Source organism: Ailuropoda melanoleuca, chromosome 16, assembly GCF_002007445.2.
Source record: "Ailuropoda melanoleuca isolate Jingjing chromosome 16, ASM200744v2, whole genome shotgun sequence".
NCBI classification, from domain to species: Eukaryota; Metazoa; Chordata; class Mammalia; order Carnivora; family Ursidae; genus Ailuropoda; species Ailuropoda melanoleuca.
Window position 1 is genome coordinate 49,409,818 of NC_048233.1, and position 18,134 is coordinate 49,427,951.

The 18,134-nt window shown below is 37.5% G+C and overlaps 1 protein-coding gene across 31 annotated transcripts in view; it reads right to left on the reverse strand.

Moving 5' to 3' along the window:
• The window catches only part of SOX6 (SRY-box transcription factor 6), a 583,500-nt gene that overhangs the window by 189,579 nt on the left and 375,787 nt on the right, over positions 1–18,134 (reverse strand). For all 31 annotated transcript variants that reach the window (XM_034646122.1, XM_034646128.1, XM_034646121.1 and 28 more), the window contains 2 exons: positions 5,638–5,810; positions 2,764–2,832 (listed from right to left, as the gene is read on the reverse strand). In XM_034646122.1, the coding sequence (XP_034502013.1) occupies positions 2,764–2,832; positions 5,638–5,810 (242 nt within the window). The remainder of the gene's footprint in view (positions 1–2,763; positions 2,833–5,637; positions 5,811–18,134) is intronic.

Below are 18,134 nucleotides of genomic sequence, written 5' to 3' on the forward strand. Positions count from 1 at the left end.
TTCCGGAACAAGACTGACTCACAAGTCAGCATTCTGAACTAGAAGTAGAGGCAATCTTGAGTGTAGCCACCTGACACTCATACTCCAATTGCCATGGCTCCAACTTGCTGACCATGTTAGCTAACAGGTTCTAGGACTCAAGATTTAAAAAGAAGAAAGAAGGTCAAACTTGCTCAAATTGTCTCTGCATACATTTGCTTTCAGAAGAAGGTTTTGTGCTCACCTTATTTTACTCTTTGTTCTGGTTGCTTTCAAAAGGGAGAATGTTTCTTTCATGATAGAAAAGTGTTTGAGGCATCTCTTAAAGCTCATATTTTGCTCAAAAAGAATACTAAAATTAGCCCAACAATAATCTCTTCTAAATTTGATCATGACTATAGACTGTCAAACACCATATTTGAAAATACAGTTAGCCCATTCCCCTTCCCCCCCAAAAAAAAACATCTAAAAGTCTGAATATCAAATACCTGCTTCATAAGTGCCAGAGATGAATATGTTTTGTGTAAGGAGTGTTTTTCAGCATTTGAAAAATTCTTTGAATGGTCTATACTGATAAGATAAATACTGACAAGATATGAAGTAACGCAGTGGCTCAGGACAGAATGAACTATAAATACAGATTATTGCTCCCTGTTATTTTTTAAAATATGAATTCTTATTACAAAGATTCCTATATTTCTAAAATGAATGCAACTCTGACACTTTTGAATCTCTCTGATTTTATCATTTGTGCAGCTGAGATCAAGTGCTGATTAGCTTCAATTTTTAAAAATTTAAACAATAAGAAATACCCACAATTTTAAAAGCAATTAAAATTCTATTAGAAAACTGGAAAAAACAATTTTCCTATCTTCTCAAACTGAACATTCTGATGAATAATATTTTAACATCACATTCTACAGTTTCTGGAAAAAAGGCATCAATTTCATGTAGTAAAGTTATAACTATAAAATCATATGCAATCAGTAAATACTAATAATATTTCATAAAAATGCTCTGAACTGATTTGGTTGCTATTCTTCTGACATCCTCAGTACCACAAAGCAAACATCAATTAAGACAGCCACTTCATACAAACAGTGGACTAAGAAGTGAAATACATTCAAAATAAATAAAGAAGTAAATAATTAAGATGTAGTAAAAACATTAACAATAAGTAACTGATAAATCAGGGAACATCTCAGGAAACTTCTTCCATTCCTACTTTACAAATAGGAGAAAGAGAGAGAACTAAATGATCAGGTTATTTAACACCTACTGAGTTCTTAGATAGGAATCTAGAGAAAAATGTAGGAAACCACAGGCTAAAAATCTTGACCTTAGCAGTAGGAGATACACTGAAAATTCTAATAAGGGCAAAACCAAGGAACACCTGGACAGTTATTTAATTAAGGATCTCAGCATGAGTCATAAAAGAGATATCAGGATGAGAAATTATTCCAAGATTTAATTGTAAAAGCTCACTGTCAAAAATGCCAGAGACATTCCATCCCCTCTGTATTTGGACTCTTTATTTTGAAACATATACACTTGCGTAGGGAAGATAGAATGAATTAAACAACAATGAAGTCACTGGCTAAAACGTCTGAGTGAAGATAACTGGACAAAATGCCAAACGAGGTACAGGAATTTCCTCAGGCACCAAGCTGGTACTTTAAATGGAACACCAAGGATGATTACCGAGTGAAGAAGTTAAAAAATCACTGGCTTTCACCAATGAAAGAATAGAAGAGTAAACTATGACTTTATGCAAATGATTTTTTAAAAATACAGGAGGGTGTAATGTTAAACTCAAGCAAAGGAATACTATAATTCACAATATACTGCCCCAACTAGGCTGCAACACAGATTGCAGAGGTTAGAAAACATCCACAGCAGCCAAGAGAAAGCACAGAGGACGTGGCAGGTAGACAGAAATCTGGGATGAGTATTCCTCAGGATTAATCACCAGACAACCACGTCTGTATTCTAAGGTTTTCTAGAAGTCACATACCTGTGTTCCTTTTCAAAAATGGAGGCCACTTCCCTTACCTATCCCAGAGAGCTGTTAGTTACATTAACCATCAAGTGTCTAAAGGAATGCTAGAAATCAGAATTCCTTCCCAGGCCATTGTAAGCATGATCTCTGTACCGCGTTACACTGCCAAACAAAGAAGGGATTTTAAAAATTGTATTACAATTATATGGGAACAAGTTTTTCTTCCGTTCTAGACTATAAGCGCCTTGAAGACACATCATTATTCATTGATCTTTCTATTCCCCTCAGCACCCAGCAGAAATGCAGAGAATATTTATTAAAGACCAAATTAATCATTACCAGTCTTTTCCCAGGTCGTAAGACTCTTCTTATAACTGACCCAATCAGACTGTCCTAACCAACAAATAAGCATCAGCTTCTCCCTGTGATACCATTAGGTGGTAAAATACAAAGCCGAAAGTGGTCTGTAGCAATAAAAACAGCACATGTGTGCTACCTTTGAAACCATTTAGGTTTCCACTGGGTGAGTGTCGGGCGAATGGCACAAGGAAAAAGAGATAAGGTTTATTCTGTGTACCCTCACATCCGAAAAGAATGCTTAGACCACCACGTGGTCGTGGTCGATGTTTCCTACATCCACGTCTACAATTGTATACAACATCCTTGAGTAACAGCCCTATTGGTGCTGTTGACGAGAGAGGGGCGCATTTGCAGCATTTTAAATTCCATTTGCAAGGAGGAAAGTATCTAAGTACAATCAGCTGAGAGTAATAAAATACACTGACCTGGATCTGTTGCTGCAGGAGATTAATTTTGTGCTGCTGCTGCAGAAGTTGCTGCTGTTGTCTTGCAATCTATCAGAAATAAAGTTTCGTTAAGTTCAAATGAAATGCCTGCACCTTTGCCATTACCCCAGGTATCTCTCTCGGAATGACAAGAATGCTTTACTGCACTTCTGTGTGAAAGAGTTCCTATAAAATGAGAGAGGCAGACTTAGTAAGTTGGAGAAAATGAAAAATTTCAAACAGGTGCCACCTCTCTGCTTACCCCCTAAATCTTTCTCTGTAGGTGAACAGTACCCTTTGTATGACACTTGTGAGCAGTTCATCCATATCTGCACTGGTCATCTGGAAAGAATGGGAATGTCGAAATCTGATCTTTGGAGAATAAAGACAGGAAGACTGGCTACAGTTTTCTCAAGAGCTTAATTTGGATGTAAAAAGTAAAATCTGTAAGCATTACAGATTACTTGTGGTCTACTTTGGTGAAACCTTTTCTGAAGGAAAGAGTTCCAGAACTGATAAAATTTAGAAATATTGTCAAAGGAGTGCCAAAAAAGCAGTGAAAAAAAAAATCTTGTTGTTGTTGTGGCTGTCAGATGTACAAAGCACTTTTTAAAAACAAAATTTAATATTTATCCTTTTGAGGGTAATATGTTAATTTTAAAATTCAGGATCCACATACAAATTGTACATTCCCTTTCTTCGTCCAACAATCAAATTCAACACGTGAACATGTCATCTGGTCTATAAAAAGAAATATTACCCACTTCATACAAGTCCTACTGAGGACTGAAGCTGCCCCTCAGAAGAGCAAACAACTTCTTCAGCATAATGGTATTTGCTATATATCATGAGTTAGGCATCAGGCTGTCTATTGCCTCAAAAGCTGGAGCCCCGGGAGATGCCCCTTATGAGAACACACTGAGTGCCCACAGAGGAAGCCAGATGGAAAAGTGGCCAGACTACTTAGAAGGACTTGGTTTAGTAGTGCCCTATAGGCAAGAGTTATGGTTTTTTCCTTCCTATTTCTTCTCCTTCCAAAAGCCTATATTCTAGAATGGGCCATCTTGGAAGTAGAAAAATGAATACGGATCATCCCTCAGCTGTGTATTTCTTGAGTGTTTTTGATGCTTCAGCCTAGAGCAGAGGGAAACACCCAAATCACATTTCACTCAGCCCAAGATAACAAAAAATATCAGTCTACTCCCAAACGTTGCTTTGTGGTTTCTGGTGATGACTGGCTCATACTGGAACTCATGATAAAGCTGCCCCTATCACAGGCTAGAGTTTGAGAGATGGGACCACTCCTTCCCAAAGTTTTTTTAAGCAAATTGGAAACAGTGTCTAATCAGATCCGAAAGGCCCAGTCTGCTTGTCACCATTCAAATCAGAAATGGACAACTCGGCAACTCTAGGTAGAGATGCTGGATCCTCTGAATATTTATTTCCTCTTAGCAAACCAGTGAAACACTACTAGGCATCTAATATTGATGGTCCCTCCTAAATGATAAAGTGCTGCATAGAAATGCATCCACAACACCACAGTGCAATTACTATCATCCACTCTAGACGTATGGGTTTGACACAGTGAAGTATGGTACATAAGCACCATGTGGCTCAAATTCTGAATTTTATTTGCCAATCGGTTGAGCTACATGCTCGCTTCATTGAGCATGACAACCTAGTTTTAAGTGTCATTTAATTTTCATTTTGAAATATAATTACAAAGTGTTCACTGTAAGATATCACTCGTCTGCAAATGTGTCAAGATTAATTTGTGCTAGCTTATTCACAAGTGTCAATAGTTAATTACTGTGTCATCTCTGGATGGCTAAATGACATTCTAACTTCTGATTTTTTACAGTGTTCCTTTATGTTATTTTCCATTAGGGGCTGAGTCCATATTCCTACATGTGGGCAAATATTCAAGCATATAAAATACCAGACGTCACAACTCATTAAAATCAACAGAGCATATATTGCTCTATATACCCCTATAAAATACATTTAACTGAAAAGATAATTCCAGTAATAATGTCAGATTCCTAAAAACTGCACATTAATTTGGGTCCGTCTGATCGAAAGCATCAGGGACTACTCTAATAGAATCATTGTTGTCAGATTAATGTACTCTTAGGAGACAGGAAAAACGTTGGAGAGAGTGATTTACTTTTTAAAAGATGTACACTTAAACTTTGCTATTTTTTCTTCTTTCTTACATTTAAATCAATGAAATCAAATTCTTAGAGGAGCCATGTGCTAATTTGTTTTCAACGATTTACCTATGCTATAAATAGAGTGACCATATAATTTATGTAATTTATCATTCAAACCAGGACAACTTTTGCAGGAGGAATGGGGGGTTACTAATAATTACTCTGGAAAACAGTCATTAGCCAGGGCTATTCTGGGAAAACTGAGACCTATGGTCACCTTAGCTTTAAAGTCAGAGAAAATCTTTGGACCAGTAAGCTTAAAGATCCCCAAAGTTTTTCTAGACCAGGACCCTCCTTTTCTGGATGAGAGGAGTAACACCTGGAGAGAAGCAACTTACTCTTGGTTAAGCTTGGAATAACTCTTGCTTAACACAGGAATACATGTGATGTCTATGTGAATAATCCCTAAGTAATTAATCAAATCCAAATGTTCTGAAACAGTGTTACTACTTCAGGTATGCCCAGTTGCTATGATGCCTTTCTTTGTCCTCCACATATCACCTCAGTATTCTTGAAGACGCTGGATTTTTAGAAGGCTTCTTCCTTTCTTTCCTTCTTTTTTTTAGGAATGCTTATGACAAAAAACCCAATCAATGTGATTACTCGCTGAGCTTGGCACATTCCACAGCCCCAGTTCATCAGCTCCTTTTGCAGGGCTCACCTGTTCTTGCTGCTGGCGAGCAAGGTCCATTTGCTGTCGTTGTTTCTCAATTTGTGAGGCTGCCAGTTTTTTCTGTTCATCGTGCGCTGCCAGGAGCTGCTCCCGTAAACTGATCAGCTGGGTAATCATAGTAGAGAGCTGCCGTTCTTTTTCTGCCAGGCTCTCAGGTGTACCTAAAATGGAAGTGAGAAGATATCTCACAAGTTTGAGAAAAGTCTGAACGAATTGGGGAAAGGGGGAGGGCAGATTAAGAAAGGGACTACCCTAAGACATTTAAAGATCTGGGACAGTAACTGGAGGTTACTGTGAGTTTAGGAACACTACAGAATATCAATGGAACGAACACCAGAGTTAGTCATCGCCCCTGCCAAGAAAAAGTATTATCATTAGTAAAATTCTCACTCTTCCCTCTTGATCTTTAAAACAAAACAAACAAAAAGCAGAACTACTCCTACCCTCACCCTTTTATCATATTCCTCCTCTCCCTCCCCTTACCCCTACCAAATCTATCTGATCAAGCTAGGAAAACTATGATATTTAATACCAAAGATAGAAAGTATAGGTTGTGTTAATATTCTACAATACTAGTTTTCTCTACCCTCAGTGACTAATAGAGGATCTAAGACATAGTAGGTGCTTAATAAGTGTTATTTAAAGGATTTTCCCATCATTGCTCTCATAAGACTTTTCTATTGCATAAAGACCTATCTCTGGAGTCAGGAGTTGTTCTCTTGGCCATGGAATGAATTCTACAGAGAGAGGGGGGAAAAAGCCTGCCTTGCCTCAGGTAAGAAAGGACTGAATCTCATTTTCCCCCCGTACGGAGATCAAGCTAAAGTTCTCAAGTTCATCCTTAAAGGCAACAATGTTGCTTGGAGGGCTCCTTCACCCCTTTGTCATTTGTCATTCTTCAAAGGGAAAAAAACACGTTTGAGGTTGAAAAGGTTATGCATAAGGATGTGCTGTTTAATGAATATGATGTCGCTGAACACTTATGGTATGCACTAATGGTGCTGAACAGTCTTTTTATGGGCAAATTGCACAGCTCTCCTAAGTAAAGGGTACAGAATCCTTTTGTGAATCTAAATTAGAGTATTTACCACAGCATAAGATAAGAATTTCAACCCACTGTATTTGAGCTCACAGGTTTCATTATGAAGAAATGATCTATGATTTGAAAGCTTTTCAGAAAGACGCCACCAGCTGTCAAAGGGGACAAAGATTGCCGATTTGTGTGTGTGTGTGTGTGTGGAAGAGGAGACTTCCAATCTTCTCATGAAACCCCCCCTTATTCCTGCTAAGAAAGCACCAGGAAAATCTGAGAAACTAAAAATATTTCAATTAGCAGTGGTCTTATCTTCCGAGTGGCCCCATGGACAAAGGGAGCCTTCAGAGGAGGTGGGCGAGTACTTGCTAGCATATGACTCCCAGAAGGTAAAACTGATTCAGCAGAGAAGTTATGATGCTTAGGACTACCTTGGAATTTGTAATGCCAATTCAAGTCCTTAAAAAATAAAGAAACAAATAAACAGTCAATATCCCATATACTTAAAGATTCACTGAGTTGAAAGATGGCCTAAAATCAAAATTAAAAGAAAAATAAAATAGTGAGATGATGTTAGAAAATGTGTTCTACTGATAAAGGCACAAATACTGTATCCAGCTATTCTTTCCAGCTACTGGAATTAATTTTTTTAATGAGTTTTTATTTCAGCAATAGGAATTTCAGCTTGTTAAAAAAGAACTTCTTGATCTAGAAATATTAAAATACAAAAGCAGGTTCCCAGAAGGAATCATAAAATTTCTTCAAAATTGCAACAAGCTCTATTAATGCAAATGTTAATATATATATAGAAATGAGAAAACACAAAATAAAGTATATGTATTTACTCATTTTATTCATTTCTCATTGAAAAAAAATACTTCTGAATGGCAGCTATGTGTCAGGTATTGTATAGAAATAAGGATACTGACACCATGGCAAGAAAAAGCAGACAGAATTCCCTACTCTTGTGCACTTTGCAGTCAAAGTGGGGAGACATCTTAATCAAGAAATCACACATACAAGCGTAAACTACAACTAAAAAAGAATTACAAAATGATAGGTATTTGGGGGAAAGTTTAACCAAGTCTGGGAGGCCCAAATGTAAGAAAGATAGACTGAAAGAGTAACAAATTAACAGGAAGATGAACAGAGTTAACTAGTCAAAGAGTTGGAGGGTGGTCAAGGAGCTTTTCAGCAGAAACAAAATAGGCAAAAGCCCTGAGATGGTGGGGGAGGGGGAGTTCCAGTATATCCAGAAGTTGAAAAAAGATAGCAAAATTCGAGCAAGGGAAATTAAAGGAGAGTAGAATACCAGATGAGGTAGGAAAAGTTCACACCATTCAGCTCCTAAAAGACCATGTTTGATAAACTTCACATTTATTCTAAGAATATTTCAAAATCACTACAGTATTTTAGATAAGGGATGAATGATGTGGTCATTCTAGCTATGGTGTGGGAAATAGTTTGGAAAATTATAAGACTAGATCATTGGGATATATGCACATTTTATTACACATATTTTTGGTAATATTCTGATCTACCTGTAATTTTCTTTCTATACCTATCTATATGCAGTGAGTTAAGAGAAGGCTTATTAGATTCTGGGAAAGTCACTGTACCATAATTCTTGGTAAATAAAGAAGAGCATTCCTAAGAAAGTTTGGGCAAAAACCAATACAAGGGTAGGATCCAGTACTTAGATTCCCCAGTAAAGACTGGTAGCTTTTCTCTTCTTCTAGGTTAAACACTGTTGTTTTAACAATCTTCAGTATAGTCTCCTTTCTCCTCTACCCAGGAAACAGAGAAGCTGAGGATAACATATAAATGTCTTCTTAGCTTCTTCTGCTCAAGGTGAAGCCCACAGGTCTATAAACACATCGGTGCTTCCAATGCTGATAGACATGTATATCTGCATTTACAGAATAACGCCATTTAACTGAAGCTTTTTACAAATCACTAATGATATTCAAGCTGTATAATTGTAAAAATTCAGTAACATCTAAATAAACTGTTTAAAAAGCTAGCCAGAGAGCAATATTTTTAAATGAAATTTAGGCATTCATATAAGACTGTCACTATCTTTTCCTTATTTTGAGGAGCACATATATATTTTGAATAGATATGAGCGGCATAATGCAGTTGGAATGACAAGTCTAAAATTCCCCCCAATGGAGAATTTATATATCTCTATCTATCTATCTATCTATCTATCTATCTATCTATCATCTATCCATATCAATTAGTCCCTTGTGGGTCAAATTAAGGAGAGATCAATTTACACCATATTATAGCTTATACTCTCTAAATGTGTAGGCCACTTTGTTCCTATATGAGAGGGCATGTGTGCGTGTGTGGGCATGTGTGTGTGTTCCCGCATGCGCACACGCATGATCATTTTTCTGTTCTATACCCATTGTATTTATTCACATATATAGTGGTTTAAACTGAGGTATTTAAAACCTGTGGTGCTGGATTTTTGTTTTAACTAATAGCAAATGTTTATGCTGCTGTAATAAAAATAACATTGAATCTCAATCACATTGATCAACCCACCTGTGAACGCAAGTTTTTTCATCTCAAAAAATACTAGTTTAATTGAATACATAACTTTGCTATGGCAAAAAAGACCAAAAACCAAAAAACACAAAACCTTATAGATAGTCCTTAACTTATCACGGTTCAACTTATAATTTTTTGACTTTATGATGGTGCAAAACTGGTATGTACCCAGTACAACAGGGAACCATAGTCTCTCCAGATGCTGGCCAGCGACAGAGGCCTGCAGCTCCCGCTCAGCCACTCAATCGTGAGCGCAAACAACCAACGCGCTTCAACCGTACTGCACCCGTATGACCATTCTGTTCTTCACTTTCGGTATGGCATTCAATAAATTACATGAGACAGTCAACACTTTATTATAAAATAGGCTTGATGTTGGATGATTTTGCCCAAGTGTAGGCTAATGTAAGTGTTCTGAGCACACTGGAGGGAGGCCCGGCTCACTCCTTTAGGTGGATTCGTTGTATTAAATGCATTTTGAACTTAATGATATTTTCAACTGAAGATGGATTCATCTGAAGTAACTCCATCCTAAGTCGAGGAAGACCTGTACGACGGCCAGGGTTGTTGAAAACATAGACAAATTATGGGGCACGGCGGGGCAACCTAAACACAGTCCGACTGTGTTAATGGCAAAAGACCATATAGAATGCTCTTATGAGGTAACTCAGTGTAAAAAGTCTTGCCTGAAATAATGTTTTGCGTTTTGATAAAATCAACTTGGAAAAGACGAGCGCAGATCCAGAGGCTCTGCCCAGGCCAGCAGAGGTCATCAGTAGCCCCTCAATGTCATCTGTTCCACATCCTTCAGGCTATCTTAAAATCTCTAAAAAGCATTGCCAGAAGATAGTCTCTCCCACACAAAAACAGAGGTAGTTTCATAAACTGCAAAGAGGGAACCAGCAAAAAAGCGTCTGTACACAGCTTCTCTACAAGTCAATGTGCCTGCTTTTATCCAGTATCGCACACAGTGTGCGTCTGACACTCTCCGCTATAAACTGTATCTATTCCCCAACTCCAAAGACAGTGCAGCAGGTTTTTTTTTTTTTTCCATGGGGTCGTCTTTATCCCCAAACCACATCTGTCTTGAGTTTCTCTCAGATTAGTCAGGTGGATCAGTGCTCCCCAGGGCCTGCTCCAGCTGAAGTATTTTAATTTGACTAAACACCTGATTTATTTTATCTCTCCGATGAGAAAGGCAGTTTGTCTTAATAGAGCCTGTCAGCCCACAGCCCCATTCACAGCAATTTACAGGCAGCCAGGGACGCTGGAAGAGAAGAGTGCCGTGATTCTGTATTTTATCCTCCTCCAGAAAGCACCTAAAAGCAGCTATTCACTGCTACTGCATGTGGCATTTTAGAACTGAATTAGCTTTTTATTCAAGTAACTACACTTGTTGTGAATAGCTTATCTGTAAAATTGCTACATTCACTACTGATTTTATTAACCTTTGGCTCTATCACAAAATGGTCCTCAGTTAGGAAAGACCTTTAAAATTGACACATTTTTTTCTTAGGGGCCTTTATTCCAGTGACTTCAGATTTACTGAGTTTGATCCATTGAATTCTTTACCAGTTGTACTTAAAATTTTGAGTCTCAATAGGAAGTCAATAGTGCGTAAATAAGGAAACACTTTTCAAAATGTAAATACAGCAGCAATTTCCCTCATCAAAAGTTTTCAAATACCATCTTTCACTATAACAGTTTCAAAATCAGCCCTCTAGCCCTTTTTGGTCAGAATCTGAAGAACTTGGGAAAAAAGTGAACTAAAATAGGCTCTTTTTTTTTAACTTTACAAACTATAACTACCTGTCCGTAGGCCCAAAACCAACAAAGAAATCTCAAAATTGAGGAGAATTTAGGTAAAATAAAAAGATAAGTAGGATAAATCCCTTCTTAATACAGAATGAAAATTAAAAATAAAAATCAAGTTTAAAATTTAAAGTCTTTTTTTTTTTCCCCATCAGCTCATAGAAGTTAGCACCATCATCTGCTAGCTAATTTCCCCCATGGTTACAATCCATGGTGCTAGAAATGAGACTGGGCATCGGGAAGTCACTGAAGACTCCACATCTGGACAAGGCAGGCACCTTGCAGTGCACTTTAGTAAGTAGAGATGGGCCCCACCTCTTTTACAATATTCCATGCCTAGGACTTTTGCAATGTAAACATTTCACACAGGTCACTGTCTTTATGGCTATCCCCTGAAAGTGGATCGTGGCTACTGGGGACAACTAAGTTTCTCTAATGAAAAAAACCAGAAACAAGCACAGCAGTGGAAAGACAGAGAGACTAAGAGAGGGAAGGGAGAGGCTCACTCGAAGAGGAGGCCAAATTAAATTTTGTGAATTTCTTCACACACTTTTTATCTCTTCATTCTTATGAAACGAAGGGCAATGGTGGTAAAAGACAATGTTTATCAAACCAAATAAAACTAATATCAACAAATTGCAATATCTAGAAATGTGTCCTAGGGAATTTAAAATAGGACTTCCACCTGACCATGCTGTCACTGGATCGCACATTCCTGTAATAAGCTTAATGGGACTTAACAATGAAATGACAAGAAGCCTGGTTAAATGACAGTGTTTGTGTTTGGAACGATGGGGAGGGCTGGCAGTGATGCTGGAGTGGAGTTCTGATGGAGATACACTTTTCCACATCAATCCTAGAAAGATTAAAGCACTAAACAGTAATTTCAAAGCAGCATCAACCAAAGAACTCAGCCAACAATCCAGAAAGATTTCAAATTAAGTTGAAAAGCAAAGTTCTTAAGAGTGAATTCCCTGGTTAGTTCTAATTTTTTTTTTAATGGACATTGTTTGAGAAGAAAGCCCAAACACAATGCTAGTCATAAAGGAAAGCTGCATTTGATCTTGTCTGCCCACAGGTAACCTGGTTCAAGTGCTGTGCTCCCGCCGCCTCCTCACACATCAGATAGGCTGTGATGTCTGCACTTCACAAGCACAGTCCACCAGTTAGCACTGGCCTTTTTTGATAGAGCCTTCTTTTAAATGTCACAAAATAGGGCAGCAAAAAGTCAACAAAAAATAAATAGGGTGAGCTGGAGAAACTAACAATCTATCAGAAGGTCCCCTGATAAAAGTTACTTTGTGGCGACTGCCTGAGAAAGGAAGCCCTGTCCCAGTGTACCAGCAGCTAATTTGAGTTCTGAATCCAACAGCAGTTTTAAAAGCTTTCTACTCTAAAGGGCCCCAGTGCATCATAAAGATAAAGGATTTCAGTACAAAACCACCACAAAGACCTCTATTATCTTATCAGTCTTTGGTTACAACAGCTGAACCAATATGACTAAATTCTGAATGACTTTTTTCAAAACAGCAAAATACTGGAATTTCTTTGTTTTCTCATCAGTCAGCTATTGTCATTGCTCCCATATGCCACTGTCCATTCCTTAGTAAATAAAAAGTTTAATAAAGGCAGCAATTGTGCTCTTAGGAATCACTTAGGGAGCACTACACAGGAAATGTGGCTCATGGACTGAGATACAGGCTGTTTTTGGTTGTTTCTGGGGTGTTGTTGTGTGTGTGTGTGTGTGTGTGTGTGTTTTCACCAAATGTATGAGAATTTCCTTCCTAAAATGTAAACAACTCTCATTTAAAAAGTCACTAAAATCTATTGTGTACAAACAAGACAAGAATACGCAGGAACTCCCTATATTAAGATCAAACTCCCCTGTCTATTCCAGGCACACTCACCTCTCCTTCAGCTTCCTCTCTCTCTAGCTGCAAAAGGAAGTCTATTCCTGGATCAACTGAGGTCTATTCATGTTGCAGATCCCAAAAGAGCAAGAACAATCCATGGAATTCTGCCATCTAGGCTCCTAATCTCACAGCTGGGCCTTCAGCCCGTTGTGCTTTATTAGCCCATCCTTTTGGGATCCGGAAATGAAGGTATCCTGAAACATCCCTCCTTCAGTATAAGACAGGCTGCCTTTACATTACTGTTTTCTTTGGATGATAACTGGTCAATGGCTACATCTCCACAATTCAGACAGAAGAATAGTAATTTCTGGCCTTTCAGAAACATGGAATTCTTTGATCCTTTAGGTGAAAAAAAAAACTCGAAAGAATTTGTTTCAATAATTGTATAGGATTGGTTCTTTCTCGAGAAGCTCCATCAGAATTAGGAGATAGTAAAGGAAAGATGAAGAAAAACAGATCTTATTTAACAAAATATTGTCTTAAATAAGAATTTATATGTTATCTTATTGTCATCCTAATGTTGCATTGTTACTTCCATTTCACAGATGAAAAACTAAGCCTTCAAAAAGTAAAGAAACTTGACCAAGTGAGAGCATTGGATTGGATATGAATTCAGGTCTTCTGATTCCTAATCTAAGGAAGTCAGGAGGTGAAGGAAGAGGTATCTTCCCTATGTTAGAGTTAGAATTCATAGCAGGGAATTTCTAAAAGTTAGGAGTCATGCTCTAAGGGACCTAGAATTTTCATGCCACATAAGACTTAGAAATACACAACTTCTCAGTAAGGCTTTGTTTACAAAATAATTTCAAAAGCTAGGCTAGGCAATTAGACAACCAAAGAGGTGAGCAAATTGAACTGTGACAACTTATAGATGTAAAAATAGATCTTGACTTAAAGTGATATGCCTGGAGTTACTCAAGAAATTAGCACCCCGCCTGGCAGTTAAGATCCTCTGCTATGTTTTATTCCCCAAATCCTCTCTCCTCAAGAAGCACATGGCCTCCTGGTTCCAAGTCCAAATACAAAGATTACGCAGACCATAGCATTCCCAAACATTCCAGATACAAAATTTACAACAGCAATGAAAGGCTGAGAAATACACTCGAATATCCGCACACATCAAGTGTGCTGGTGCCTTGAGGTGCGGAGTGGCTGCAGACGGAGACGGCGAGGTGCTAGGCAAGAGAAGTCACCTGGAGAAGTCTAGGAAGTGTTCCTAGCAAGGACTGGGGGATCTCTCCGATAGAACTAAGGCTTAGGACAGTTGCCTGTACAAGCACAACATATCCTTGCCCATTTCCAAGGTGTATTTACAACTTGCCTAGTGTAGATCCAGGGGATCCTTGCGCTAGCCCAATATGCCTCATTGTACAATAACAATTGCTTAAACTTACCCGTATGATAAATGGAGACGAGTACACCTAAATAATTCACCTTCTCAAAACAACTTCACCCAAAGTAGCTGAAATTCTTTTTGATGTTTTTTGTTGTTATTGTTTTTCTTTTTGTTTTCTGTGTTGTTGTTTTTTTTAATACAATGTTTCCTGAGGTCCTTACTAAAATGAAAGAATTTACCTAGGGAAGGATCTAGGATACCTTCTGTTCTTTAAGATAGCTCAACCCACTAGCACAAAGCTCTTTTGACCTTTTAGCATAAGACAGAAATATCACCATTGTCTGTAGTTGCTTTCCATTATTAATCCAATCTCTCACTCCCCTACTCTCTCTTTTCTCCATCTAATTGTATTTCCTCCAAATTCTAAACTCCTGGTGTTAAGATCTCCCCATTTGGATTCCTGTTTAAACTCCACCAGACCTAGTATGTGGACCTGAACTCTCAAATATTGGAACTATAGTTTTCCCCAACAGATTGATTTGGCTGGTTCTCTGGCTTTTAGTGGCCTTTTGGCACCTCTTTATTATTATTTTTTTTAAGATTTTATTTATTTATTTAACAGAGAAAGAGACAGCCAGCGAGAGAGGGAACACAAGCAGAGGGAGTGGGAGAGGAAGAAGCAGGCTTCCAGAGGAGCAGCGAGCCTGATGTGGGGCTTGATCCCAGGACCCTGGTGGGATCACGCCCTGAGCTGAAGGCAGACGCTTAACGATTGAGACCCAGGCGCCCCTTTTTGGCTCCTCTTTAAATCTCCCCCTCACATCTGCCCCTAATTACTTGATTAGCAATCCAGAGAGCCCAGTCCAGATCACCTTTTCCCCCCCTGTATTGTCTGTAGGTATCAGGACATCCCAGTGGACCTGGCTGTTGCTAGTGCTGAGAATGTAATGGGAAGGTGTGCTAAAAACTTTACATTAAAACAAACTGAAACAACAACTAAGGGAGATTGCTTATTTGTATTTTTACATAATCACAGATAGTTCACAGATTCCCAAATTATGGTACTGAGTATCTGATCAGATAACTGGCCAGTAATACAGATTCCACCCATTACAAACTCAGATGATGAGTTGGTAGAGGGAAAATGGAAATGGAAATTTCATACTGAACCTGAAATCATGGCTTCTTTGATTGTTCTTTTGTAGCTGAAAACAGCAGGATGAGTAGCAAATTGATTTCTGGTACAATAGGTGCTATCATCATCTTATTATAAAAACACCTTACATTCAGAGAGCTTTTTTGAAGGTTATCTAATGTTTCCCACGTAAAATCCATAATATTCAGGGCACAAAACTTAAGGAATACCAACGAAAGGAAGAAAGACAATTAAAACCTCGGTCCAGAAATGATCAAGGGTGTCCCACCACAGGATGGTCTTTAACATGCTAACATAAACATGAACAAAGGCCCTCTCCTTCTTCCCCTCCCCTCTCACATAAATAAATCTTTTAAAAATATATTTAAAAAATAATAAAATAAATAAATCTTTAAAAGAAAAGAAAATCCTCTACTCAGAAGCTGTTACACCTATAAATTAAGTTTCAAATTGTACAAAAAAAAATTTCAACACTTTTCTGAACACCAACTGTAACTTAGAAGGTAGAATCAACTGAAAGACTACATAAATTATATAAGCAATTATATAATATATAATTATATAAGCAATTATACAGGAAACAGTTCAGAGGGACTTATATTATTGTATTAACCCTTTCCACCTTCTTCCAATAAAATTGAATTATATGCCAAGACACCGTAATCAGAGAACAGGTTCTAATTCTTAATTGCCAAAAAAAAAAAAAAACTGCCAAAAGAGTTACATTCATTTGATTAGCCAACTCATTCAGCCGTCCATATGCCACCAAAGCTTTTCTAGAGGAATGTTTTTAAAACGTATACCCTTTAATGGACAAAATCCATTTTTCAGTTGAATTTCAAAATTCAATGGGAAGAACAACCCTGACTATATCACTATAGACTGATCCAAGTCAGCGTCTCACAACATTTTAAAGTCTATACCTCCTACCCAGTTTTCTCACACTGTATTTTATATACCTACACTAGCCAAGAAGCCTTTGTTTAGCTCATTCATTGTCTATAGTTTGTTTAAGAAAATAATAGGTGTACTAATAAGCTTTAACAAACTACAAGCAACCTCATTTGAGATTTCTGTTCTACTTGTCAAAAACAATTATAATTAAGTTAAATGGGTATTTGCAGCTTGTTTCTCCTACACCTACAAGTTTAAAACAAAGTTGAAAAATTTTAACTACTCATTGACTTTATAAAAACAACACATTCTTGCTTGACACATCTTATTGACACATCTATAGCATATCTCTAATCTCTTTTTAAAATGTTGATAGGTTTCTGTCTAAATATTTATTTTTTTGCTCCTAACCTAATTTTTTTCTTTTTTAAGTTTCTATTCAAATTCCAGTTAGTTAACATATGATGTAATATTAGTTTCAGGTGTACAATATAGTGATTCAAAACTTCCATACAATACCTGGTGCTCATCATGTGCCCTCCTTAATCCCCATGCCCTATTTTTTAAAATTTTTCATTTAAATTCAATTTAGTTAACATACAGTGTATTATTACTTTCAGGGGTAGAATTTAGTGATTCATCAGTTGCATATAACACCCAGTGCTCATTCCATCAAGTGCCCTCCATAATGCCCATGACCCAATTACCCCATCCCTGCACCCACCTCCCCTCCAGCAACCCTTAGTTGGTTGCCCATAGTTAAGAGTCTCTTATGGTTTGCCTCCCTCTCTCTTTTTACCTTATTTTATTTTCCTTCCCTTCCCCTATGTTCATCTGTTTTGTATCTTAAATTCCACATATGAGTGAAATCATGGTATTTGTCTTTCTCTGACTGACTTATTTCACTTAGCATAATACACTCTAGTTCCATCTGCATCATTGCAAATGGCAAGCTTTCATTCTTTTTGATGGTTAAGTAATATTCCATTGTGTATATATACCACAACTTCTGAGGCATACATCAGTCAATGGATACTTGGGCTGTTTCCATAATTTGGCTACTGTAGGTAATGTTGCTATAAGCATTGGGATGCATGCGTCCCTCTGAATTAGTATTTTTGTATTCTTTCGGTAAATACCTAGCAGAGCAATTGCTAGATCACAGGGTAGTTCTATTTTTAAACTTTGAAGAACCTCCATATTATTTTCCAGAGTGGCTACACCAGTTTGCATTCCCACCAACAGTGCAAGAATGTTCCACATCCTCACCAACACCTGTTGTTTCTCATGTTGTTGAGTTTAGCCATTCTGACAGGTATGAGGTGATATCTCATTGTCTTTCTGTCTATTTAACATGCTGTGATTCCAGTGGTACTCAATTATTAAGCATGAATGACACATTTTATTTTTGTTAGGTTAAATGACAAAGACAATTTACCTGATCACTTTTTTGGCAACAATAACAGACATAATCTTCTGAGTTACTTGATAATGTCATTTGTCTTTTAATTTGTTTACTATTAGCTATTTCCCCAGCTCCTAAAACAGTTCCAGACACATAGTAAGTCTTCAACAAATACTTGTGGAGAGGAATTCTATTATGTGAATTAATTCAGATAATTCATCATCCAAATGAGAACATTTCTTAAATGAATGGAGGCACTGTGAATGAGTACATGAAGAACACAGGTGTAAACCAGGCAATCCAGGTAAGCTCAAACATAGTCATAACTTATTGTCACTTAATGTCAGTTTCTAAATAAAGTTATGTAAATAGAACCC